At 40.5% G+C, this 27624-nt stretch overlaps 1 protein-coding gene across 1 annotated transcript; it reads right to left on the bottom strand.

The window, feature by feature from the left end:
* Window positions 1-460: 460 nt before the first annotated feature.
* Window positions 461-27037, bottom strand: FRZB (frizzled related protein). Its single transcript, XM_072121572.1, has 6 exons — window positions 26286-27037; window positions 18188-18247; window positions 5140-5205; window positions 3231-3435; window positions 2218-2281; window positions 461-848 (listed from the first exon to the last, which is right to left on the bottom strand). The coding sequence occupies exons 1-6, from the start codon at window positions 26743-26745 to the stop codon at window positions 753-755; spliced, it is 951 nt and encodes a 316-aa protein (XP_071977673.1). The 5' UTR covers window positions 26746-27037; the 3' UTR covers window positions 461-752.
* Between the last annotated feature and the right edge of the window lie 587 nt (window positions 27038-27624).

The raw sequence follows: 27624 nt of genomic DNA, 5'->3' as shown, positions 1-27624 counted from the left end.
GAGTATGAACGCCACAAAGAACTACTTATTTCCTGCAGCGTATTTATGATAATATGACTAGGAAATCCAGGGGAGACTAGAGCTAAAATCTATGACAAGTCTGACCTGGCCTAAACAGTTCCAAACTGGTGGAGATCCCTTCTGTATCTACTAAGAGGACCCGGATGGCTCGTGGAGGGGGAGGGGGGATGATATTCATATTAAAATAACAGTCCATGTCAGAGCTGAACTGGTAAAAATGTTGGGATTGCTGTGCTTGGTCATTGGCCTCATTATTTCCATGTGTAAGTACCATGACGTCACTGCTGAATGTCTGTGAGTGACCACCATGGTCACAAGATCCTCACCAGTTCTGACTCCAAAAGAGAGAACAAGAGCCGTGAATTCAGTAGGGAGCATTGGTCAGTAACCTGGAAAATCCCTTCAATCATAAGACAAGTCCTACAGCAAACAACCACAATTAGTAGATCAGAAATTTATTGAACATGAATTATTTCTTTGTTTCTCATCCACTGAGTTGCTTCATTTCTTACAAATAAAGAAAACTTTAACAATTCTAGAAGTGGAATAAATCTATTGCTTAGTAATCCGTGCAAATATAAAAGAGAGAAAAAAACTACAATCGCCTACAATATCTTGTAGTAAACAATAGGTTATAACGTGCAATAGTGCAATTTCTTTTCTTTGCTGCTCCAAAAATGCAAATCTTTGTATAAAAGTCCACAGAGTTTTATGTACATCTTTCCATAGGTCTAGCTATGTATTTGTCTTGAGTTGCTGTTTTTGTTGCTGTTTTGTTCCACTGGAGATTTGATTTTTCGGGGGCGACGCAGTTTCTGATCCCAGCGCTGGAAAGTGGAAAATAAATGAATGTTAAGAGGGAGAACAAAATAATTGTTACATTAATGTTATGGAAGAATTTTGTTGCTTTTGTGCCATTTATTGTGAGCATTAGTATGGCCTCTTTCAGACGAATGTATTAATTTCAATGGGCAATCTGGCCATCCATTTACATGGCCATATTGTCCACCATACTGTACCATTAGCAAGACCTAAAAATATATAGAGCATACATAGAGCTCACGGCCCTGTACGGGAGCGGCACCGCACCGCTCCGTAGCCCATAGAAAGATAGGACATACGTGATATGGCGCAGTGCGCTGTATATGCCTTTGGAGAGGAGCCGGGAGTGAGCTGCAGCGCCGATGTATGCCTGCCGTAGAAAAGGGGGGGGGGGGGTCCGATGTATCCCCAATGGACGCCTCATCACTCCTTGAGATGAGTTGAGCAGTCAGTAGGGCATGGCTGGGCTTCCCCATTCTTCTCTATGGAGATACCAAAGCAATCTACATCAGCTCCATAGAGATGAATTAGGGCAGGCAGCCATGCAAGGCCGACTGCTAAACTCATCTTGGTTAGTGACGAGGGGTCTGACAGGGGTTCAGCGGACCCTATCGGACCACCCCTTGTCCTGATCTGTGGGGGTCTCATTACTGAGGCACCCACGATCAGAAAGTTATTTCCTATCCTGTCGATAGGGCCTAATTTGTTTTGTAGGAAAACCCCTTTAAAAGGAACCTACCACCACGGATCTACCTATAAAGGTAGATCGGGTGGTAGGTGGATCTATTGGATGTAAGGATAGTTTGGAATAGCCAGAGTTGAGGCTACACGGCGCAGCTACTCCATGCCCCAGTAGCCTCTTCAATCCGTGGTAGATCCGTGGTGGTAGGTTCCCTTTAAGGGATAGTATTTTGGGCAGTGTATTCCAAGGGACAGTTCTGCAGACATACAGGTACCGATGTCTTTGCACAATTAATATATGGTGACCTTGGCCTCCTGATGTGAGTATGAACTACATTAACATGTTCAGGTTAAAGGCACACAAACATCCTGTCCTCTCGAAATCTATGGGTCTGCAAAAAACTGATGACAACTGATAATGTTGGGGATCCAGGCGTTTTGCTATCTAACTGTTGAGAACCTTCCATTTTGAGGATGTAAAAAAAATGGAATAATGGATGGTCAGTTTACTGTCCTCAATCACAGATATTATACTGAGAAAAAAATGTATATGTGTGAATAAGCTCTATTACTACTCTACTTCTTTATTGAGAATTGAGTAAAGTGACGCTACCTAAATCCACCTACCAGATGCCACTTTTAGCTTAGTTTTTCCTCCGAGTTTCTAGAAATGTTATGTATTTGTATATTTACCTTAACCTTTTTTGCAAGACGATCCCTCCATTTCTCAGCAAGGGAACCTTCTACTAGCAGAAGTCTGTTTTAAAGAAAAAGATATTTATAATTATTTCCTTTGTAAAACAACTTTTCTTATTATCTTCTCCCTGCTCATAGGGGAGGAGGTCATGTGACAGAGCTCTCTCTGTGTATGTAGCAGGGCTGGATGTGTATAGAGCAATGGATATAGATGTCTCCTGCACAGAATAGTGAGGTACAAGATCTTCCTGTTTCCTATCAGTCCCTCCACCCCAGTCTGTGATTCTTCAGAACTTTCTCTTTCTCACTGCACCTTATGCTGCTCCCCTCCCCCACCTGATCTTAAGTAGTATCAGCTCTGTGCATATAAGCTATTAACCCTTAGTACTCACAAAGAACAGGCTATGGACTTCATTTAACTGTGTTACTTTGAATTCTACCACTTGTTAGATGGTTCCTGCTCCTCCACCCAATACTGTATCTAATGTGGATGTAGCGCATCTATTCAGTTACCCAGTTTTTTTTTACAATTGTTTGCAAAACTGATTCATCTTGGGCAAAAGGTGACTCTTCTCTGCTCATTTTCACATGTATTTTGGTGACTTTTTTTTACAGGTAAACAGGTAAGAATTCACATAAAAGATGGAATTCTAGAACAGATATTTCATACCCTACCTTAGGATACAGTTAGTTAGTAGGTGTAATTATTAATGGTTTTAAGTCCTGGGAAAGCCATAAAGATTGCATCTAGTAGGCTCCTACTGTCCTTCTAATGATGCCTGAAGGCCCATTAGGATAGGAGGTTTGGACTTGATACATGAGTTGTATAGTAGTAAATGGGCAGATTGACTTGTGTTTACAAACCTTATAGGCAATTGGTATTTATAAAACTTAGATAGCAAATGCTTATCTCTTCAACCCACCGCCCAGCTCCCTGTAGTACTGTGGGATACATCAAGCATACATGTGTTCTTAATGGGTAGATTGGAGCTCCATACAAGTTGTCTTACCTGGTGCGCTCCTTATCTTCATATCCCATTATTATATACTCCTCATTGACCACCAGCTGTGGGCACAGGCAGCCAGAGTTGGTGTACAGGGTGACTGTATCTTTTGGAATATTCACCAAGGAAGACTTCAGAATCTCCTTGACTTCCACGACTGCGGTGGCATCATGGCATTTAACCTTTACTTCTTTCACTTTTGCTCGGATTACTGAATAAAGCAAATTTTATATTATTTCACACCATTCATTTGTTTTCATACACTTTTCATTAAAGTGAAAAGGAAATCTAACATTAAAAAAAAGTAAAAAAAATATGTACAGCTACTCACCTACCTTCTTCTTGATGTTGATCCCGGCGCTGTTTTTGCTAACCTTGACACACTGGGATCACCTAGATCATCTGAAGCTCCGGGCTTCTAATTATGCACGCCCCTGTACCTCCCTCTCCAAGCGTTGACGAGGAGATGTCAAGCGAGAAGCGTGAATTCATGCCTCCTACATGACAGATGCTTCCCTCTCCCATGTTGAAGAGGGAGGTGACATCACAAAGGGGGTGTGCAAAATTAGCAGCCCGGAGAGGTGGACATCTCTTCCCCATGCTCCAGACTGTTAATTATAAGTTTCTTTTCTAGGTGATCCGGTGGGTCAAGATTAACAAAGGACAGCATGGGATCAACATCAGAATGACCGTAATTGTGTATCTGTAAATGTTTTTTATTTTTTTAAATGGTAGATTTCCTTCAATATTGAAGACTTTGCTGTCAATTTTCTTTTCAGTTCTTTGTTGTCAGCATCAAGTTACTTAGAGATATACTCCAGTCCCCGTGCTTCCTGAATGGGCCACAAATAATAGACCTGTGGTGGGTTCTCTGGAGGCAGTAGCGCATGGACAAAATACACGGTACTATGACCTTTTAAATGGGGTGGTCAGAGAAGTCAGTATTCCATCACAGAACTTCAGAGAAGTCAGTATTCTATCGGATGCCCAAACATTCCACTTCCAAAACAAATGTGATTGACTTTATGTATTCCTTTGAAATTCCTTATTTTAGAGAGTTGTCTGGGTAAGGAAACCCATTTACATATTCCCTACAAGGGAATTCTGAGTTCATGATGGCAGAAACTTTGGCCACCACCCTCGTCAGAGAGGAGAATAGTTACATAGACCTGTAATGTCCTGCACTGCATAGACCTTCATGTGACCAGGAATGTAATTTTTAGCTGCTGACGGGTTCCAATAGCCTATGCAATGGTGAGCTTAAACATGCCTTTGTCAGCATTATGATTGGTTTCAGTACTTTATTAAAATATATTAGACATTACCTAGCTCCCTACCAACATTGTCCGGTGAGTCAGAGGGTGTACAGATTCAACATCACGAAACCCTGTCTCCTCTCCTCCCCTCCTCCTCACTCATCCCTCTTCGTCCACCTCTCACTTCTTCCTGCATACGTCAGCAGAATTAAGGAGCTGGGGACTCAGGCCATTGCAGTTGCAACACCCCCCCCACCCCCCCCACCCCTCCCCCCCCGCTGACTACGACTCCAAAGTTGGTGCTGGCTGGGAACCAGGTAATGTCTAATAAAATTTTATATAGTATTGAAACCCTTCACAATGCAAATAAAGCCATTTTTGAACTCATCATTGCATCTGAGTCTATTAGAACTTGTCACAAGCAAAAAATGACACTCCTGGTGACAGGTTCCATTTAATTGGACAATATGTAATACTTTGCTTCCCCTGGGGTGGTGCTACAGCCAAACTAAACACTTACTGCCAGGTTTTATCCCAAATTGTTCACTGAAGCTTAAATTCCAAGAACCCCTCTACCAAGTAAGGATGATCCATGGCAGATATCTCCTTATAAAAAGAAAACTGATATCATGATATAAGACAAATCTGTTTTCACTCACCATAGTTGTAGTTATTCTTGAGATATGTCTTTTGTGAGGCTTTCATTGGCTTACATTTACAATGCTCTGAAAAAAAGAGAAAGAAATATTGTTTTCAACAATATTGCAGTATTTATTATATAAACACATAAAGATCACAAATGGATTATGGGATTATATTGTCATCTATATGTAATCCGAGTAAACCATTAAATAAGCCGTAATGAGGCAAAGAGAACTATAGGCTACAATAGTTACTGTATAATTGCTATCACAATATGTACAGAAACCAACAGCAACTAACCATCAGTAAATATTAATAGCCAGAGTATGGCTATGGTATTCTTCTCATTTCAATGCAACTATGACATGTTCCAAACCTTTAGTAAACCTAAAGCAATGTAATAGCAAACCTACTTATTTATTATATAGGATATGTGCAATATTGCTTTTTTAAAAAAATGGAGGCCATTTTTGGCTCCCCCCAGTTCCAGAGAGCATAGTACATACAGTGCCAAACAGTTGTTGTATTAAAAATAGCTTTTACAAAAAAAAAAAAATGATAAGGGGTATAGAGGGTCTTAGTTATGAGGAAAGATAAAACAACTAGATTTATTTAGTCTGGAAAAGAGACGACTACGAGGGGACATGATTAATTTATATAACTATATGAATGGTCCATACAAAAAATATGGTGGTAAATTGTTTCAGATAAAATCAAATCAAAAGACGAGGGGACACTGTCTCCGTCTGGAGAAATCAAGGTTTAATCACCAGTGGAGGCGACAGGGCTTTTTTACTATGAGAACTGTCAATCTGTGGAATAGCCTGCCTCAGGCGCTGGTCACAGCAGGGACAGCAGAGAGCTTCAAGAAGGGTCTAGATGCCTTTTTACACCTAAATAACATTGATGGTTATGTTATATAGAATTGTTTTCCCTAAATCCCTTCCTTTCCTTGGTTGAACTTGATGGACATGTGTCTTTTTTCAACCTTATAAACTATGATACGATGTTATATTTCACCTTACAATTCCATGTGAGCTGTGACCGGGCACTCATCCCCTGGGCATGGCTATAGAGGAGCAGTTTCCCGAGGGTTGTTTGAAGACAGCAGGCGGAACATCTATGGATGACGTGTACAGGTGCGAAAGAAGCCCGGGAGATGGGAGTTTTATTTTAATTAGATGCAGCCTCCCTTAAACCCATGGATTCCTTATGTACAGCCTCATGTAGGCCCCCCAGCAGGTATGCCCAGTGCTGGCGCCGGCCCTGGCTACACCACTCCAGTAGATATCAGGAGTTGCTTGTGCTTGTTTGTTGCTGCGCAATCTAAAAAAAACTATTTCTTGACGCTCCAGACATTCAATTCATGTGCTCCTGTTACTTTGAGAGGCAGTCCAAAAACTAAAATAAGCATTGTCCTAAAAAAATCTCTAAATTTCATGCACCGTATACTTTGGCGTTCACTAGAATAACTTTGCCCGGTCAGTTGTGTTCTGATTCCTAGATGTTCCTGACCAATACCTAGACAATTATAAAAAATGTCTCTACACATTCAGAGTTCTGGAATGGAATTCTCTGGAACTTTAACTATCATAAAGGGAAACAAAGTATAATATAATAGGTGCTGCAACTCCTCTTATTCTCTATCCACTACTGGCTTTGGCTTCAAAACTGCATATGAAACCCTAAATGTGAAAACTCCGCGTTATATTTGATTACGGATGATCCAGCACAGAAAGTATTTTTGGATAGTGCTATACTAATGTTGTCTATGCATGACCTGTTTCATGATTTTACATAATTATTTGTTATGGATGCAGCTGAAAGATCTGAACTTAAGAAGAATATATGAGGAACCACAACAAGAATCCAAAACAAGCAAATCTTCTTCTCTTTGGCGGCCGGATATGTGTTATTTACAGTACTATCTGACGCTAGCAATTTTATTGTGCTTTTTGCTGCACTCTCACTGACCTCTTATCCCTATAGAAAAAGCCACTCATTGAAATTCCTTCAATGGTTACTGTGTCTATAGCACTGTATCTGCCAGACATTCTGCCAACATTTGTGCTTGCTTTCAAGAGCATGAATTGTGGTGTTTTTGCTCTATCAAACATTCCAGGGCAGCAGCACAGTTATCTGTTAATCCGTGTCTAGTGCCAGCACTGAATGAAAAAAAAAGTTACTTAAAAAAATATCAGGAAAAATGGGCTTTGTAAAACACCATCTGGTTGCCCAATTCTGAAGTCAAAAACTAATTCTATGCTGATGAAAAAATTAAATACTAATTTTAATAATGTTGACAATAATTTGACAATATATTGGTACTATAAAAATATGACAAATATTATATTCATAAGGGGCTCACAAATTTGCATTTATTTATACTCACGAGTACAATACATTTTTTAACAGACCATCAGCTAATATTGGATATCTTGTAAGCCAGTCAAGAGATAGGTGGGTTAACTTTCTGCCAATAGGCCCCCCAGTGCCCAATCTAAGTGGCACCTGGTCTTCAACAGAGTCTGCCACAAAGCGGGATGGTCTTTCTGCAGGCAGTCAGGGCAGGCGGCAGAGATACAGAGGTCAGGTCCAAGGTCACTACAGGAATTCAAGGCTTAATGGGAACAGGAACAACAAGGAACGCAGTGGGAGCTTTCTCAATGGCTAAAGAGCGCAAAGATCTGAAGGGGAGTGATGGGAGCGGTCGGTTTAAATCACCACCCGGAAGTGGCCAGCGGCAATCAGCGGTGCGCCTAGCCTGGACGGGATCAGGAGCGTGGAGAGGTGAGTGCGGGCTAGGGAGCGCTGCAGAGAGGGGCACGGGCATGCCTGCGAACCGAGACATAGATTGCAGGGGCACCCGTGACACACCTTATACTTCTTTTATAATTACACTGTACTGTACAGGCAGTCCACGACTTAAGGACACATGACTTAGAGACGACCCCTATTTATAGACAGACCTCTATGCCCACTGTGACCTCTGGTGAAGCTCTCTGGATGCTTTACTTTAGTCCCATACTGTAGGGATCAGCTGTAAGATGTCTGTAATGAAGCTTTATTGATAATCATTGTCCCATAACAGCAAAAAATTTGGAGAATCCGTTTGTCACTGGGGCAAAAAAACATTTTGTCTGGAGCTACAATTATAAAATATACCTGTTCCAACTTTCATATGTCAAGCTCCAGGAGTAGCGGACCCACTGGACCACCGCGGGCGATGACGTAAGCCGACACCTAGGACCGGATTCTAAGTGGTACCCGGTTAGCGTAGTCAGGAACAGAATCGGGGTCACAACGGGAATTCACAATGACAGCGCAGGGCATCAGGAACAAAGCTTTTGCTAGGGCACAAGGCACAAAGATCCGGCAGGGGACACAGGAAGAGGTCCTCTAAATTTTACATAGGTGGCGCAAGCACCCTAGGAGACGAGGACGCGCGACAGGCCACCGGAGATGGCACTGAAACCCGGCAAGGTAAGTGAGACAAAGGAGCACACGGAAGCACACAGGTGCGCCTGCGACCCGAGACATGGCTCGCAGGCACATCGTTGACAACATACAAATTCAACTTACGAACAAAGCTAAAGAACCTATCCTGTAGGTAACTCGGTACTGCCTTTATTCTAGAAGTTGTACATCTAGATGGAAATGTGTGGCAGCAGTGGCAAAATACAATGGCAAAAGCATGAAAAAATACATTGGGTAAAATCTGTTTGACCAAAAATGGCCCACTATTAGCTTCATGGAAGTGATGACTTCTGAAAGATATGTCTGAGCAGGTCAAGTGGACAATTGGGCCTCTAGAAGTAAATTAAGTATTGTTCCAGAGATTTAGAGAAGGAATAACAATCTGGAAATTCAACCAATGCTTCCAGTGACCAACAATACAAACACTATAGTCTTCAATTATATTATACTGAACCTTACATCTATATGGGACAAGAAATATACACAATGTGGGCATGGAGGGTGCTGTCATGGGGCAGTGCTCCACCAAGACTCGTACTTTTTATGGTTCAATGATGTTTATTGAAATATGAACATTAACAAGCGTGATCATAAATGACATGTCATGTCAAGCTTAAAGAGATTGTCAACTTTCAGCAAATAATTGATATTGTTTGTGTAATGAAAAGTCATACAATTTTCCAATATACTTTCTGTATGAATTACTCACCGTTTTCTAGATCTCTGCTTGCTTTGCTACAATAGGAAGTTTCTCTGTTTATTCCAGTGAATAGAATCTGTCCATAGTGATGTGATGGACATGCAGATGCACAAGCCATTAGTATTGTCAGTGATAATAACGGCTGGTGCACCTGCATATCCATCACATCACCATGGACAGATTGGGGCATATTTACTTACCCGGTGCCACGGAGTTCGCGGAAGTGCATTGTCCGACAATCATGCACTCTGCCGTGATTCACTAAGATCGTCAGCCCGATATCGTGCATGTGTCACTTCCCCGCTCAGGTCCGAATGAGTTCACCTTCTTCTTCCTGAGGCATGTAAGTGCTTGGTCTTGCGACACAATTTTAAAGTTAAATCCCACGCTCAGTCTAAATCAGTTTGATCGTCCGTGCCCCCCCTCCCCAGTTAAATACCTGTCACAGTGCCACAAATCCCGAAAAGGTCGGAAAATCGGACGACAGTGCGTCCGTGGTCCGTAAATAAATCCCATTATATACACTGGAAGTAAATAGAGAAGCTTTCTATAGAAGTAAAGCAAGAAGAGATTTAGAAAACCATGAGGAATTCATACAGAAAGTATTTTGAAAAATTGTATAACTTTTCATTACACAAATAATATCAATTATTTACTGAAAGTGGCCAACCCCTTTAAAGGGGTTGTCCGAGTTTCGAAAAAAAACTATATGTGGCCGGGAGCAGGCTGCTTAAAACAATAAAGCTGTACTTACCTTCCGGTGCCCTCAGGTATCCAGCGCTGCATTCAGCTTCCGGCCGGCAGTGGCCGGGTACGCCTATCCGTCCCTATACACAGCATTGTGTATGGGGGCCGGAAGGTTGTCGGGTCCGGCCGGAAGCTGAATACAGCGCTGCTCCGGCAGCCATGTTTGTTTACATGGCTCCCGGACCAGAGCGACAGCTGCGCTGGATACCGGAGGCACCGGAAGGTAAGTACATCTTTATTGTTTTAGGCAGCCCGCTCCCGGCCACATATAGTTTTTTTTCAAAACTCTGACAACCCCTTTAAGGTATTCAAATGGGTTATGCACTTATATAGGTAACAGCAAGTGCATTACAATATTGAATGTACTGTAACACACTGGCTACAAGCTCCTCCATGTGCAGTATTTGGTTGAGGGCCTCTACCCATTGCACTTTTAGAAGAAGGGAAAGGAGACCTCCACAACCTTGGTTTCTCTTTGCCATAAGGAAGTTTCGGAATAGACTCTTTTTAGATTTAGAGATAGTTCCTGGGAACATTGATAGTACAGGCGGTCCCCTACTTAAGAACACTCGACTTAAATACGACCCCTAGTTACAAACGGACCCCTGGATATTGGTTATTTATTGTACTTTAGTCCTAGGCTACAATAAACAGCTGTAACAGATATCACAGGTGTCTGTAATAAAGCTTTTGTGTTAATATTGTTTCTTATGACAACCCAACATTTTTAAAATCCAATTGTCACAGAGACCAAAAGAGTTCTGGCTGGGATTACAATGATAAAATATACAACTCCTACTTACATACAAACTCAACTTAAGAACAAACCTACAGACCCTATCTTGTATGTAACCCGGGGACTGCCTGTAATGCAAATTCGGTGATGGCTAAATGGCTGGTGGGCATATGTCATTGAAAATCTCTGTCCAAAGATTTTGTATCATATGTGGAGCATGTTGCCTTCCCGTCTCCACTCCACTAACACATTGTGGAGACCCCAGGGAAGATTCTATGTAGTTTGGTGGGGGGTTCTGTATCACTGAGATAGAATCTAAATGGGTTAAAATGATAGCCTTTTGCCACTGCTCATGTGAAAAGAATATATCAAGGGCCCCCGTCCAGGCATTGTCAAATAGAAGCAGTATGTCCCCTGCTCCCTCTCATATCAGCATAGCATAGACCAACCAAGCCTGTGTATGTTTTACAAACCTATATAAGCAAAACTACACCAGGTTGGACCTGAAGTAGTTTTGCCTGGCAGCGCTGCCGCCTGTCAAATATATCAATAGGCCTAAGCCTCTTGAATTATCCACCACAACGGAGGGGAAGGGGCAGAGGAAGGAAGGGGGGAGGCAATGTGGCCCCCATAGTGTTTAGTTTCATCATACACTTTGTTGTTTTCAGGAGATCATGAATATAGGTGCCCATACAACTTTCTCTACATTCTCATTTGACAGTAATTCCTTCTGTGTGACAACCTTGGTTGCTGAGTTTCTGTGTCTTTCTGCTCTGAGCCTGTAGCCCCGCCCCCAGCACTGAGCTCACAGTCACTCACTGATCACTTCCTGCCAACACATCCTGAGCACAGAGAAGCTGCAAACTACAAGGAGATAAGTGATCTGGGGCAAGGGGGAGGCAGGCACATGTCTGTGAGAACAGATGTAGCAGAGCTAAAAGTGTCACAGTCTAAAGATCTGTCAGCCTCTGTCTGTCATGCCTCTGTCTGTCATGCCTCTGTTAGTACAATGTCAGAAGCCAGATGAAAGTGTATATACACCTGTACCCTGATAATCTAACCACATTGTCACCCCACAGAACTAGATGGATCATAATGTGTCTGCTTACAGAGTCTCCACCAACACCCTAGGATTTTGCACTGAGCTGACTAGGGAGTGATAGGAGCTAAAACAGCAATAAATCTGAGTACAATTGTAAAGTAAGGGTTTAAAATGATCTGTATTATGTTAAGACCACTAGGTGATTGAAATGTGAGAACTTTCTTTTGTGGAAAAACCCCTTTAATAAGTAAAACAACCCAAAAAATGTACTCTAAAAGATCTCTCTAAACCCAGCTACAAATGGGGCTTTGCTAGACCTTGAATATAGTAGGGTCTGGAAGAACTAGAGGCTGGTTTTGTTGTTGATCAGTTACATAACACATAATATTTCATCCCACCAAGGAGTAATAGACGCTATCAGTTCAGACATATTCAACTGCCAAGTAAATTGGTAATTGCTGCCAGATAATAAACCTCAACTTTGACAACATCATCCATCTCAAACACAAGAAATTGGAAATCACAGACTACAACCCTCTAAGTAGAGAAGAAGAAATTGGTGTTTTGTAAGACTGGAATCATTTACCGCAATCCTGCAGATACATGCCGAGCCGTACCGCTAGAGTTAGACATTTTTCACACTACGAGACAGATTCCCTTTGGTCAAAACATATCTGGGCACTGCTCACTACAGTCTCCATGCCAAATGACCAAAAAAGGCTACAATGTTTAAAGTACAAGTGCGTAGAAATGAATGAACAAAGGCGGCATTATAAAGACAAAAAAAAGTTTACTGTGGATGAAAAATGTAACCTTGGTTCTCTGCTGGTCTGGATTTCACACCACTTCCTCTCCCAAATCAGGGAAATTGTGGGTCTCAGGTCCGGGAAATATCATCTGAACACTATGTCAGAGTGCTGTCTTATAGCAAATCCATGACATTGGCTAAAGCTCAAATTTTTACTTAACTTTTTTTTAACCAAATATGAAAATATTATGGTTTAATTATGATGAGGCAACACAGTAAAGGAGGTGTCTGCCTTAAAACGGATCTCCATGTTCCTGTGCTACAAAGCTGGCATTATACTGTTTGGGTAATTAAGGGTGCATTATATTGTGTGGGGGCACTAAGGGGGTGGTGTGTCTGGTGTGTCTTGCTATGTGTAAGTTCACACTGAAATTTACCTCATGTTACATCCTGTTGAAGTTTTAATACGAGAATTCTTAAAGGGAACTTGTCCCGAAATTAACCTAATAAACCACTTGCAGTACGTATGTTGTCATGCAGATTAACACCTTCCAGATCATGTCTCTTCCATGGCCAAATGTGGTGGCATCATCCAGAAAATCAACCTTGAAGTGAGATGTAAATTGGTTGTATAGTCAGGGGAGGCAGAGAGTTTAGCACTGAAGTCAAGCTCTCTCCCCCCTTAGAACGCCCCCTCTGCTGTGATTGGTCTTGCATTCAGTCACATCACTAACCATCTCTCCAGAAGTCTAGTACATGATATCAGTCACAGCAAAGGGGACCTTCTGAGGTGGGGAGAGCTTGACTTCACTGCTAAACTCTCCACCTCCCTGACTTTTTACAACCAATTTAGATCTCACTTCAAAATTGATTTTCTGGATGACAGCACAACACTGGGTCATGAAATATGCGAGAAGAGAAAGGTGTTAAGAAACTGGTAGGGGTTTATTAGGTTGGTCTATGCTGACAGGTAATATTTAATCTATAATGTAAAGTTGTAGAGATTTCCAATATACTTTCTATAACAACTCCTTTTGGTTTGTCAAGAGCTCTATCATTCGCTATTGTCAAACTTCATTGTTTACTTCCAGGAGATAAAATTCACATCTGATTTTGACAGTGAAGTTCCTTTACAAGCAGCTAAGTACCAAAGTGGCCATTACATTTCCTGGAAAGTAGGGTTCTTATTTAGTTACAGCAGGCAGAGACCTTAAACTGAATGGGGGAGATTTATCAGAAGTTTTATAGAGAAGAACTATTAGTTGCCCATGACAACCAATCAGAGCTCAGTTTCCATTTTCCCACAGCTGTTTCTAAAAATTAAAGCTGAGCTCTGATTGGTTTCCATGGGCTACTAGAAGGGTTTTATCTCTGATTAATCTCCCCCCAATATATTCTTTGTAAAGGTTTCCATTTCTTCCATCTTAATGAGGTTTTGTAGAATTTTCATGTTTAATTCTGCGGAAACTACCCCTTGTGTTAAATAGAAACCAAAATTGTTTGCCTCCAGGAGACAAAAATCAGACTTGTGTCAGTGGTATCACAGATGCGATCTATTCACTTTCCCGCTCTAGACACTGCTGACGTCTGGTATAAGGCATCAGCAAAGTCAATGGTTACTGCTTGGTTACCGGCATCCATTGTTTGCCAGGCAGTTGAAGAAAACTCGTATGATGTGGCAATGCCTCTTATGGAATCACATGTGTACACATTACTGGGCTAGCATAAATCTACAAGGGCAAGTATGCTTCTAAAACCTGGAGACCAGTGCAGGATAATATGTGTGAGATAAAGTAATGACAGATTTTAAGATTGTATCCTAGCAGTAGTGGATTATAATATGGGTGGTTTGGGTGGCAGCCTAAGCCCCAAAGCTACACCGGTGCCCACTTACCAAGTTTGACACTGCCCTGTAAAGATCCTAAAGTTTCAAGCCTACACTCCAACAACAACATACTAGTCTTATTCATTATGAGTACAGCACATTACTATTACAATGATTCTATATTTCTAGGAACTGTATACTATTATTGATCTTATACTGCATAGGTGTACTACTATTAATCTGCATACATGGCTGCATCAAAGCACTACTATTCTCATCCTACCATATATATTTGGGCACAACAAATCACTACCATCTCATCCTGTTTATATGGGCACCGCACAGTACTACTACTCTCATTCTGCATATATATATATATATATATATATATATATATACACACAGCACAGCACCACTAGTCCTATTCTGTATATATGGGCACAGCACAGTACTACTATTGTCATGTTGTTTATATGGGAACAGCACAGTATTACTATTCTTATTCTGTATATATAGGGACATCAAGTACTACTCTTATCTTGTATATATGGGCACAGCACAGTACTACTATTCTCATTCTGTATATAAAGGCACAGAAAAGTACTACTATTCTCATCCTGTATATATGGGTTCAGCACCATACTATGATACACATTTTTTGATAAAGTATATGGGCAAAGTACAGTTTTACTTTGCTCATCCTATATGTATTGTATATGAGCACAGCACAGTACTACTATTCTCATCCTGTATATATGGGCACAGCACAGTACTACTATTCTCATCCTGTATATATGAGCACAGCACAGTACTACTATTTTTATCCTGTATATATGAGTTCAGCACAGTACTACTATTCTCATCCTGTATATATGGGCACAGCACAGTACTACTATTCTCATCTTCTATATATGGGCACATCACAGTACTACTAGTCTCATCCTATATATATGAGCACAGCACAGTACTACTATTCTCATCCTGTATATATGGGCACATCACAGTACTACTATTTTAATCCTGTATATATGGGCACAGCACAGTACTACTATTCTCATCCTGTATATATGAGCACAGCACAGTACTACTATTCTCATCCTGTATATATGGGCACAGCACAGTACTACTATTTTCATCCTGTATATATGGGCTCAGCACAGTACTACTATTCTCATCCTGTATATATGGGCACAGCACAGTACTACTATTCTCATCCTGTATATTTGGGCACAGCATAGTACTACTATTTTCATCCTGTATATATGGGCACAGCACAGTACTACTATTCTCATCCTGTATATATGGGCTCAGCACAGTACTACTATTCTCATCCTGTATATATGGGCACAGCACAGTACTACTATTTTCATCCTGTATATATGGGCTCAGAACAGTACTACTATTCTCATCCTGTATATATGGACACAGCACAGTACTACTATTCTCATCCTGTATATATGAGCACAGCACAGTACTACTATTTTCATCCTGTATATATGGGCACAGCACAGTACTACTAGTCTCATCCTGTATATATGAGCACAGCACAGTACTACTATTCTCATCCTGTATATATGGGCACAGCACAGTACTACTATTCTCATCCTGTATATATGGGCTCAGCACAGTACTACTATTCTCATCCTGTATATATGGGCACAGCACAGTACTACTATTTTCATCCTGTATATATGGGCTCAGCACAGTACTACTATTCTCATCCTGTAATAATAAATAATAATAATAATTCTTTATTTATATAGCGCACACAGATTACGCAGCGCTGCACAAGCATATCAAATTGGTCCCTGTCCCCATGGGGCTCACAATCTAAACAACCTAACAGTATGTTTTGAAGTGTGGGAGGAAACCGGAGTACCCGGAGGAAACCCACGCAAACACGGAGAGAACATACAAACTCTTTGCAGATGTTGACCTGGGTGGGATATGAACCCAGGACCCCAGTGCTGCAAGGCAGAAGTGCTACACACTCAGCCACCGTGCCGCCCAAGTATATATGGACAACAGCACAGTACTACTATTCTCATCCTGTATATATGAGCACAGCACAGTACTACTACTGCCACCCTGAATATTTGGAACTGAACAGGACTACTACTACTACTGTAAATTTGAGACACCACCATCTGTAATAAACAGAACTAGGTAATGAACGTCAAAGAATTTACTTCTATACTACACATGGGTCAGCTAAAATATACTCTACTTCCGTAGAACAGACACAGGGTCCATTAAAAAAGGGAACATGTGAATAGATCCATTAAAACTATAGCATTTGTAGCATTTGGTGTAGCTGTGTGCTATGAATGAGGCCTTACTCTTACAATCAAAAACATTCAGTACTCCTCAGTCACCTTCTGGTTCAAGATAAGGTAATTAAAACTTTTCCAAACTTATTTGTGAACCCTAGTAACGAGCCCAAGGCTTACACATTACAAGATTTATCATCAGGTTTCTACAAATCTTCAGTATTTCAGGTTAATTAGAGACTAGCGCAGTTCACAAGTAATAGGAGCTCAGTCAGTGATCCAATTATGGTCATCTAAAACAATGAGATTAGCATAGCAGGATTATATAGCATGTATTGTACACTATTGCCTTAGGGATGTGAAGTGAATTAACTTAGTGACCCTTTAGACTCTTATAGATTACTATTATCATATTAACATTTCTGCTCTCAGAAACTCCTGATAAATCTCCCTCAATTTAGTTTATAGGTTATTATGTTTCTCCCTTTGGATTATACCTAAAGAGGTTTTATGCTGTATTTTTTTAAATAAATTATGACAGATACCTTGGTACAGTAAATAAAAACTGGTAATTTGTGATGTAGTTTCATTTTCTTTAAAAAGATTATTCTTACAAATTATAAATATAGGTTTTATCCTGTTACAGCTCTACCCCCTACCACCTCAGGGCACTTAGAGATGCCAGACAGGGGCGTAACTTTAGGAGGTGCCGTAGTTGCGGTCGCACCCGGGCCCAAGAGGTTTAGGGGGCCCTTATGGTGTCACTTTCCCATATGAGAAGACTATTACTATAAACTATACATTATAGTCGGGGCCTGGCACAGACTTTGCACTGGGGCCCATCATCTTCTTGTTACGCCACTGTTGCCAGATATTGCATGGCCACACTACAACAGTGATTTTTATGTTCACAGTTTCATGTCATATCATCCCATGATCCCCCATTAAAGGAATTGTCCAAAAGGTTTCCAAACATGGTTGCTTTTTTCCAGAAACAGTGCCCATGTTTTGTGCCAGTATGCAGAAATGTTAACCATAGAAAGCTGCAGACTGTCTTTGGTATCAGCCTTGAAGATCTGTGTAACTCTGCCTATGTGTGTGTTGTTAGTAACATCAGGACTGTGAAGAATGCATTTATATTCCAGTATATCAGCTGGAATCAGAACACAGTATGGTATGGGTGGCATACAACCGGAAAAAAAAAGTTTTGTGAAAGGGACCTTTGACAGTCTCAGTTACCCAATGTTGATTTCAGAGTAAATTTTGCTGAAACAGCTCATAGAAAACCTGAAACAAAATTCTCACAGGGGGATTATGGAAATGATCTACTACGGACAGTACTTTGAGAGATTGGGGAAAGTCAGGACAGCCCCATACATCCTAGTACCCAAAACAACACAAGACAAATGTAAGAAGCTTGTAATCCAAGATATTGACAACTAAATTGCATTACTTGACCCTCAAAAGGAATATTATAAAACGTATATAATGAGAACAAATATTAGGTTATTAAAACTTACCACTCGCAGCTCCACCACAATTTCCATTGTTTGAGTCAATTGAGTAGTCCGGCATCGACTCTTTAAATACAAAAACATATAAAAGTTATTATGTTAGATAATATTAAAAGAATCTTAAAAGTATTGATGGTTGAAAAATACTAATATATAAATTATCTATATCATAGCTGAAGCATGATATCAAAAGAGGGAAACTTTCCCCAACTCCCCAAGTTTTTTGATAGCTAAAAGGTTTCACTCCAAGGATTATATCAAAGTTTGATTTTTTTTGTAGACGTATGCAAGGCAATTGGTGGCGGACTGGACCTCCAATGTGCCTGCAGACTAGAGATAAAACTACTATCTGAAACCAGCTAACTGATCCTGAGTGATCCTGCAAGTAAAGAGGTGAACTTGCTGTCATCTGACAGCTACTAATAGTTGGAGTGGACAGGTAAAGAAAAATTACTCCAAAACTACAACAAAGAAGGTACAAAATTCCAAAGAATCGTGAAACACTCTGAGTCAGGCAACTATCAAACCAATAGGACATCCAGACAACATAGTAGTAGTAAATGAACAATAAGAAAATAACCTCCGGCAAGGAAGTTTAGCAAAGAAGTTTAAGCTGACACTTAAAGGACAACTACCACCAGGATGAAGGATTGTAAACCAAGCGTGTGAGCCTTCTCTGGTAGGATCTGTTCTTCTTTTATCTCCTTATGCCCTTGTTTTTAAAATTTATGCAAATGAACATGAGGGGCTTCAGGCTCCATTAACACCTTTGGAGCTCGGAGCCCCTCAGGCTTCTTTCCATATTTTTTAAAGCCTTTTTTGTAAAAAAAAAAAAAAAAGAACAGGGCACTAGAAGCTAAAAGAAGAGCAGATCCTGCAAGAGGGGGCACACACCAGCATGTCAGTGTACTTCATTTACTATCCTTGATCCTCGTGGTAGATGTCCATTAACCCTCACCGACCAGACCAACACCACAGGGAAAGTGACATTAGTGTGCAGAAATAAGTGACGCAACATTAAAGAATACAAAGAGTAAAATACATTTCCAGTGAATGATAGTGAACAAGGGACACACCGATACACATTAAATAGTTGGAAGGGGGGGGGGGGTAGTACCAAAAGCCACATTGACCACATTGACCTAATTTGTCTTATATTTTCTGGTATGTAATATTGCATTCATAGCTAGCATATTCAAATGTCTTTCTGCATGTAGAAGTATTATTGACTCAGATTTCTGACTGGCTTAGGCTATGTTCACAAATGAGTTGTAGGCTATGTCATAATTTTCTTGTTTGCCAAAATGATTTTCGAACAGAATCTGTAAAGATCCTATTATAGTCAACATGATATATAAGGCTCCGGTTGATCATTCTATTCATTTGGTATTCAATTATTTTCTTTTTTCTGTTCCTATACAACAGAATAACAGAAATTAGGAATGCAGATGTGAACCTGGCCTTTGCTATCTAAAGCTTTTATCTTATAGTTGGAAAACAGGAGCTTACACAATGAAGCCACAATGTCTCTCCTATCCATTTGTATTCTTCCATAATTTATCACTTTTTATGCATATTGGTATTCAGCCATATTTCTTGAACATTAGTTGCCAAAGCCAACAGAAGACTATCAATAATATGGAGAATTACATCAACATAAGCAAACAAGTTAACTTTTCTGATCTGAACTAACCAGATCCAGCTCCTCCATGAGCATGCCGGCTGGGTCCCATGGGACTATGCTGAATTTAAAGGGAACCTACCACCACGATTCTACCTATAAAGGTAGATCGGGTGGTAGGTGGATGTAAGGGACGTGAGGATAGCTCTTTTTAGAACTAATCCTCACGTCCCCGCTAACTTTTAATAAAATTTATTCCCCTAATATGTAAATTTACTTATGCGGCTACTGGGGCGTGGAGTAGCCGGGCACGAGGCTACACAGCGCGGCTACTCCACGCCCCAGTAGCCACGTTACTCCTCCTACCCTGTGTGTGCAGCACGCAGCATCCGACAAGCCGGAGTTCTGCGCATGCTCAGTAGCTCCGGCCTCGAGCTGTTGCTGCTCAGCTGTGGACCTGCATTCTGCGTATGCGCAGAACGCCAGCATGTCGGGCTAGGGCGCGCAGCTACGAGGAGCTGCGCGCCGAACACACAGGGTAGGAGGAGTAATGTGGCTACTGGGTCGTGGAGTAGCCGCGCTGTGTAGCCTCGTGCCCGGCTACTCCACGCCCCAGTAGCCGCATAAGTAAATTTACATATTAGGGGAATAAAGTTTATTAAAAGTTAGCGGGGACGTGAGGATTAGCTCTAAAAAGGGCTCTCCTCACGTCCCTTACATCCACCTACCACCCGATCTACCTTTATAGGTAGAATCGTGGTGGTAGGTGCCCTTTAAGTCACTAGGAAATCTTCCTAAAAACCGAAGGGTCTGGGAGTTGAAATCAAGCTGTCCAATGTTTAGGAGGCCTCAAAACACATTGGATAGTTGCCAGTTGCGTCAAGAACCAAAAGATCAGGCATGTGAAATCTAGTTACCCAATCCTAACCTTCCTTGACATATTTTACCTGATAGAGAAAGGATGTCCCAAAACTCATTAGATGGTTTGCCAGTTGAATCAAAATCAAAAGATATCTAGTCCATGAAGGTTCCTTAAACTACAGAAGATCTGTTCAAAATCCATGAGCTGGAGACTCTTAACTTGCTAAGAACCCATTTGCATGTTTTTTAAAGGGACCCTGTTAAATTGTTATTATAAGACTCCTTGTTATTGGAAGAATTAGCCATCTGGGTTGTGTTTAGATTGAGACATGTAATAAGGTAATTATTGTGAAAGTGGCTTAACATGCAGGAAGCAAATCTTATGAAATGTCCATGTTTTATGACAGGGATTCAGCTCATTCTGTGATTGACAACGTAGTCAACACAAACATAACTAAGACTATTCAGAGAAGGTGTTATTTACCAAAGGGATATAAGTACTGACATTGTTGACCAAACTTGTGTATGTACTTAACTATGTCAAGAAGGTGTCAATGCTGTGAGTTTTCTTAACCCTTCACTAAACTGACTGGACTGTCAGATCGGTCCTTCCAACACATACAATTTGATGGTCAGCTTTTGTTGCCTACTTTTCAGTCTTCTTGTACTGACATCTTATTTAATAAGTATCAGCCAATTTAGATTTGCCTTGATATAATTTAGTATTCTGAAGTTTATTAACCAATCATTAATCTCTCAAAAGAGACAAGCTTCCACTAGAAGTGACACATGTATCATTGCAGTTACGTCACTTTTCTGAGTGTCTCAACACTGTCACATCTGTGGATTAGTGACTTTTGGTCAATCTACTCCACATTTCACTTGCACTAGATTTATCATTAGAATATGGATGTGACAGACAGATATAGGAGGTGCAACTTTTCAAAAATTCTTAAATCCACTCTAGACATTCACCCCTCATGTGCCAAAATGAAACCATATATAAAGCTGTTTAAGCCCCTATAATAAACCTGATAAATAAAGAGCTCGAAAAACTGGAGTAAGATGATAAATCCTCCCCAATGTGTTTTTTTCACTATATGTACTGTATATCAAACTATTACTTATGATGACATATTTCCAGGATAGTGAGTTATTATTGGTTATGTATATACCTATAGGCATACAATAACTATTGATTTTAAGTAGAATTTGGTCAACAATTAGTATCGCTGTCAGAACTTGCAAATTGTTTTGATGGGTTCAGGTTTTAGGCGTCTGTGCTGGAAAACCACACCCAGAGCTGCCTGTGATTGACAGCTCCCTTTCTGATCTTTGAGAAAGCTGGGTGTGTCCTTAAACTCATTTTGTTTGCAGCTGCAGTTTGAGTGATGGACAGTGCTGGAGGTAGTGTCCATTACTGCCTCATATTCTGCCCAGCCCCTTGATTGGGTGCATGTTATTCTGTCTAATTTGTGTATCTTGTGCTCTTGCTATCTTTGTTTGCTATACTGTGTATTGACTTCTGCTTTGACTACCAACCATTCTTTTGCTTACTGATTCTGTACCTTTGCTGCCATCTTGGTTTTGACCCGGTTTGTTAGACTGTTTGTCTGTCCGTATCTGCTGTTTGTCCTTCAGTGTTGTGTCTTTCCCGGTGTTATCCTGCTTTCCCTGTCTCAGCCCTGTGTTAGATTTCTGTGCCCTTGTGTGAACACTGGTCTATACCTGTATTCCAGTTACCTGTCCGCTCCACCAACCAGCAGCTGCCAGACGAAATAAGTCTGATCTGTCACCAGGTAGGGTCACTCATGGACCGTCAGTTAGGTTACTGAGAGTGGGTTTGCCCTTGTCAGGGCGGTTTATCTGCTGTAGGCAGGGCCTTAGCCCGCAGGGACGTCGCAGGGTGAGTTCCCCACCACTTACCTAGTCTGACAGCTAGCACCAAGCCTGGATGTGGTTGCATCGTTTCTGGACAGGTACTGACAATCGCATTGTGAGAATTCTGAAAGGTTTCCTCCAGACTCTTTTCCTCTTTACTACTGGTTTGGCATTCCCTGGCAGCTTTAGTTAGTATTTCACATTCTCATTTATAAATCAGAAGTAAAGCCTACACAGAAAAAGGTATAATAGAAAGATTTGCTTCTTTCATGGCTGGTCCCTATATCGACCTAGAAATACTAGAACAAAATTCAGCCTTGAGAAGAGCCGCAGCTTAACCAAGGATGTACTGACCTGAAGTCACAACGTCATAGGTGTGAGTGGTGCATAAATCATGGACCTCTACCGCATTCCTCTGAAACTGGCCTAGGGCAAGGGACATATGAGTCTTATAGATTCAGCCGTAATTTTCAGCCTTTGCAATAAAAAGACTGAAAGCTAGGCTGGGCCACAAAGAAATCTGACATGGAAGCCATGGTAGAAGCCTAATAGTTTTGGCTGTTTTTTACCACTACTTGTCAAACTAGAATCTAAAGCTTTTTTTTCAAGGATAGTTAGATAGATAGATAGCACCAATAAACAAAACAATTACCTAATTACAACTAAAATTAACTAGTCCTACAAAACGTAAGTAGCTAAATAGTGAACTATTAGCCCCGAGCCATAAACATAACATAAACATACAGTGCAAATTAAATCAAGTACAGAAATCCTCTGATTCCAATGTTTTATCTCCTATCTAGAAGCAAATTTGTAACATTGCAAATCCTTCTTTGAACATCCAGCCAAGTAAAATGACCTTTCTTCAGTCCTTCCATTCTATTCAGAGAATCCCTTGAGCTGCACGCACAAAGGCTCTTGGCTGACACTGCGAATTAGGCTAAATTATCCATCAGAAGTAATTATGCAACTACTGTTTGCCAGACCACTGACAATGTGTAAAGAAACTTCCCATTAGACCTCAATAGAAGAGTTTCAATAATCTTTAGGAGCTTTTATCTTTGCCTTTTACTTAATGTCCACCCTGACTACTACAAAATCCTTTAAAAGAAACCTGGCAATGGCACCAAGGACACATAATCACTACACAGTATTGGCCAAATTCTGGAAGGAATCCTACTATCCCAGTTGGCTGTTATATTTAATGGATCTGTGGCTTTTCAGACACATATCTCATATAGTGTGATATGAAATCATATGATTGGGGCACATTTACTAAGGGTCCGCGGAACGCATTTTCATCGGGTTTCCCAACCTTTTACGTTTTGCGTCGCATTTAACTGGGTTTTTTGGCGCACGCGATCGGTGGTGAAGATGGTGAACTCCGGCGGACCTGAGCGGCGAGGCGACACATGCAGGAAATTGGACGCACAATGTTAGTGAATCGCGGCAGCTCCGAATCCTCATCGGACAACGCACCTCGGGGATCGTGACGGGACGGGTAGGTAAATGTACCCCATTGGGTGTTGTAATAGACGTGGGAATACAGACTGATGCACCTCTGTATAAACTGGGCAGACACATCGGTGCCGAACATTGAAAACTTTTCACTTTAAATGAAGAACTTGGGAAAACTCATTGACAAAGTTTAGAAAGTAATTTTTTAGTATTTGCCTGGCATAGGAGGACATCAAAGGCCTTTAAGACTCAGGTCAGCACCTTGTTCACTTTGGCACAGGGTCTGTATTTTTTTGGTGCATGCATTGTGCTATAATTTACAGATTGTGGCGCAAAGGGTTACTGAAAAAGGTTTTGAACTGTCTCCACATTCATGAAGGTGAAATAGATCTCCGTAGACCAGCTTTTTGAAGATTTAAGTGTGCGCCAAAAAGTGTTGGGAAACTAGAAGCGCAGAAAAAATGTCAGGATTTCAAAGTTGTGTCCAAAAAAAGGTGTGAGCATCAGAAGAAGACCAATATTGTGGAACTGACACTTCATAAATAAAGCAAAACAGGTTCATCAAGGCAAAAAAAAAAGAAACACAGAAAAAAGACTGTTGGAAAGTCAATAATAAATGCCCCCCTAAATTGCCATTAAATGGGTACCGCGCTGTATGGCTTTTCTCATGTATATGAATGTTGCTGATTTGCTGTCATTATACTGTGATATCTATGTTTTGCATACTGTACTTAGTGTACTTACATTATGTCAAATCTTCTATGCTGGGCTCAATAGGGACACCACACATGCATTGGGTATATACATTGGTTTAAATAGATATATTGGGAGCGATGTATCATACGCCGACACTCCATGCCTCCGCGTTTCATGAAACCCCGCCCTCCAGTGCCGCTGCTTACAAAACTTTAGGTTTGCGCTATTAGTCAAAAATGTTGAGGCTATAGTAAATGTGCAGACGTGGAGGTAACGAAAATAGTAAAACAATTGCAATGCCTGGTGGTTTTCAAGGAATTGCAATTATTTCAGGGCTTCTTTGCCAAAAAACTGGCATAGATGTCCTGATAAACCTCCCCCATTGTATTTGATATGGAGGTTAGTATGTACTATATTGGTTAGAGGGCATTGAAAATGGCCTGACATGTTCTCCCACTACTGAATGTGTTGTTTTTATTGCGTCGTAATCACTAGAGGGTTTTATAGGGATATTTGTATTATATTGAGTATATCTGTATTGGTTTCTCTTGGCAGAGTATTTTTGGCTTGTTTTGTGACAAGCTTTTTACTGTCTATTGGGCCTTCTGACTTTCCCTTGTTACCATGATGACAGACATTGGTTTTATTTATATGGGAGCCCTAAACCTTTCAAGTATTTTGGATTTAGGCATTGTAAATGGGAATAGTCATTATTAGATATTTCCTGACTACATAAGGCTTTCTCTATGATTTAAAGGCGTTTTCAGAACAGAATATTTGTCTTGATCACAGCCAAATCGTCATGACTGTGACCACTATCAGATTCATTATTATGTGATGGTTATTATTTGGTGAGATAAACATTATAAATTATATGTATTTGACATTTTTTACAAAAAAAACAACAGCTGATTAAAGCATTTAGAATTCAGAATTCCTACATTTGACCTTGAGATCAAGCAACATAGTCAATCACATGTGAGTATGGCTATCGGCATCACCGGTCACATTTCATGTGGTCATGTCCTCTACTAAGCTAAGCCAAGGTCGCATGTTGAGTTCTTTATTCTCATGCTGAAATAAGAATATAGAACTCTTCATATTAGCCAGTAGAAAATAGTGACATCACTACTGTAAGTAAATATTTGATGACAAATAAAGCGATTAATAATAACTTCATACATGACTACAATAAATCCTCATGGACAATAATTCCTACTACAGCAAAAAGTTATAGCTGGTAACTTGGCCCACCTGGCAAATTTTTGACCACTTACTCAATGGCAAAATCTAATTGTTTAGCTTTTCCTGTAGGTTTTCTGACAAATGGATTTCAATCAATAAGAACCATGAACTTTTCAATATCAAATTACCAATTAATTACAGTAGATCTTTCTAAATATTACTGAAACCACCTCTTGAAAGTTTCCATTTTTAGAAATTGAGATGAGGCTAAAGCATTATCTAGGATTTTTAAAATGTGTCCATCTCTTAATATACAGTTGTACATTAAACTACATTGTAAATAGAAAATCAACTACAATCTGTATACATATTTTTAGAAGTCATTTTGGATATATCACTTACCAGTTCCTTGTTCCACTGTGATAATAGCTTCCGGAGATATGCAGACTCCTCTGTCGTAGACAGGTAGCTCTTCACATGCCAGGCTCTCAGGCCAAGTATGCCTATACTTGATGAGAATGGGTTCACAACCAGCTCTTGCTCTCTCACACACTGATTTACATGGCTTAATAGGCTCATGTTGGAAATCAATGGTGCATATAGGGGCATACATGGCACATAGAAAGAATAGAAGGTCCTGGCTGCATTTCGTTGACAATAATGCCTCAAACTGTTCAATGGCCAGTATAGCATTGGCTTGGGTGCTGTGATGTAAATGGTTGGGCATCTTAGTCATGTTCCAAGGCATGGACTTGCACATGGGGATCCTGACAGGCTCACATGATGCACCTTGTGCCCGGGGCAAGGTGCTTAACAGCCCCAGGACCATTAACAGAAAATAGAAATTCCCAGAGGGGAACATTTTTAGAGTTTTAGTAAAGTCAGTGTCAACTTTCTGGTCCAACCCAGAAGAAAAAAAAATGAAATTGTAAGGTTAAAGTAGAGTAATAAAAAATATAAAGTGTTCAAACAATCTTAAAGAAAAAAATATATAAATCCTTGAATGTAGAGCTAGAAAGTCATTGCACAAAAAGGATGAAATTGGAATTATAATAGATCCATTTGGCCACCGTCTGGCAAAGCTGTAGTGAAAGTGTCTCTTGTTCTTCTCTCCTGGAGCAGAAGTCAGGAATAAATGCAAGACCAGTTGTGTCCTGGCTGCTTTTTACTCCAGCAAATCTCTCAGAGCCCAGGACTCCTCCTCTCAGATGTCTCCAGCCCTCCCCTGTCTGGGCTTTGGGAGGGGGGGGAGATGATTTTTTCCCCTACAATAGATGCTAAATTCTGTAAAACGTCTTCCCAGATTACACCTAAAGTTCCCAAATCATTATAATAAATCAAGCAGTTCTGTGTTTGAAAAAGGGATCCCACTTTCTAAACCAGATGTAGGAGTTTCTGTAAACTAAAAGCCATTAGAAAATCCTTTTCTGTGAACACACAACTACTACTATTCAGACCTGCAGTTTGTAAAACAGCTCATTAGCCCAGTGTACCGTGTACATTAGGTCACTATTTCGTGCTAACACTCGTCTGGACAAGGTGAGCCGTGATTTCGTGTCTCAGATTTAGTCTGGACATATTTATGTTTTGTTGATTTATACATTATGCTTCTGTACAATCAGAAATATTTCAGCACTTTATTTTGTATCGGTCATAAAGATTAAAGAATACATTGACAGAGACATAGGTAACCTTAACCCTCTTCTGTAATGCACAACAGTGAATCAAAATGGCCATACAC

The sequence above is a fragment of the Engystomops pustulosus genome, chromosome 8, assembly GCF_040894005.1.
Source record: "Engystomops pustulosus chromosome 8, aEngPut4.maternal, whole genome shotgun sequence".
NCBI classification, from domain to species: Eukaryota; Metazoa; Chordata; class Amphibia; order Anura; family Leptodactylidae; genus Engystomops; species Engystomops pustulosus.
Note: the sequence above shows the minus strand (reverse complement) of the source record. Positions and strands in the feature narration are given on the sequence as shown.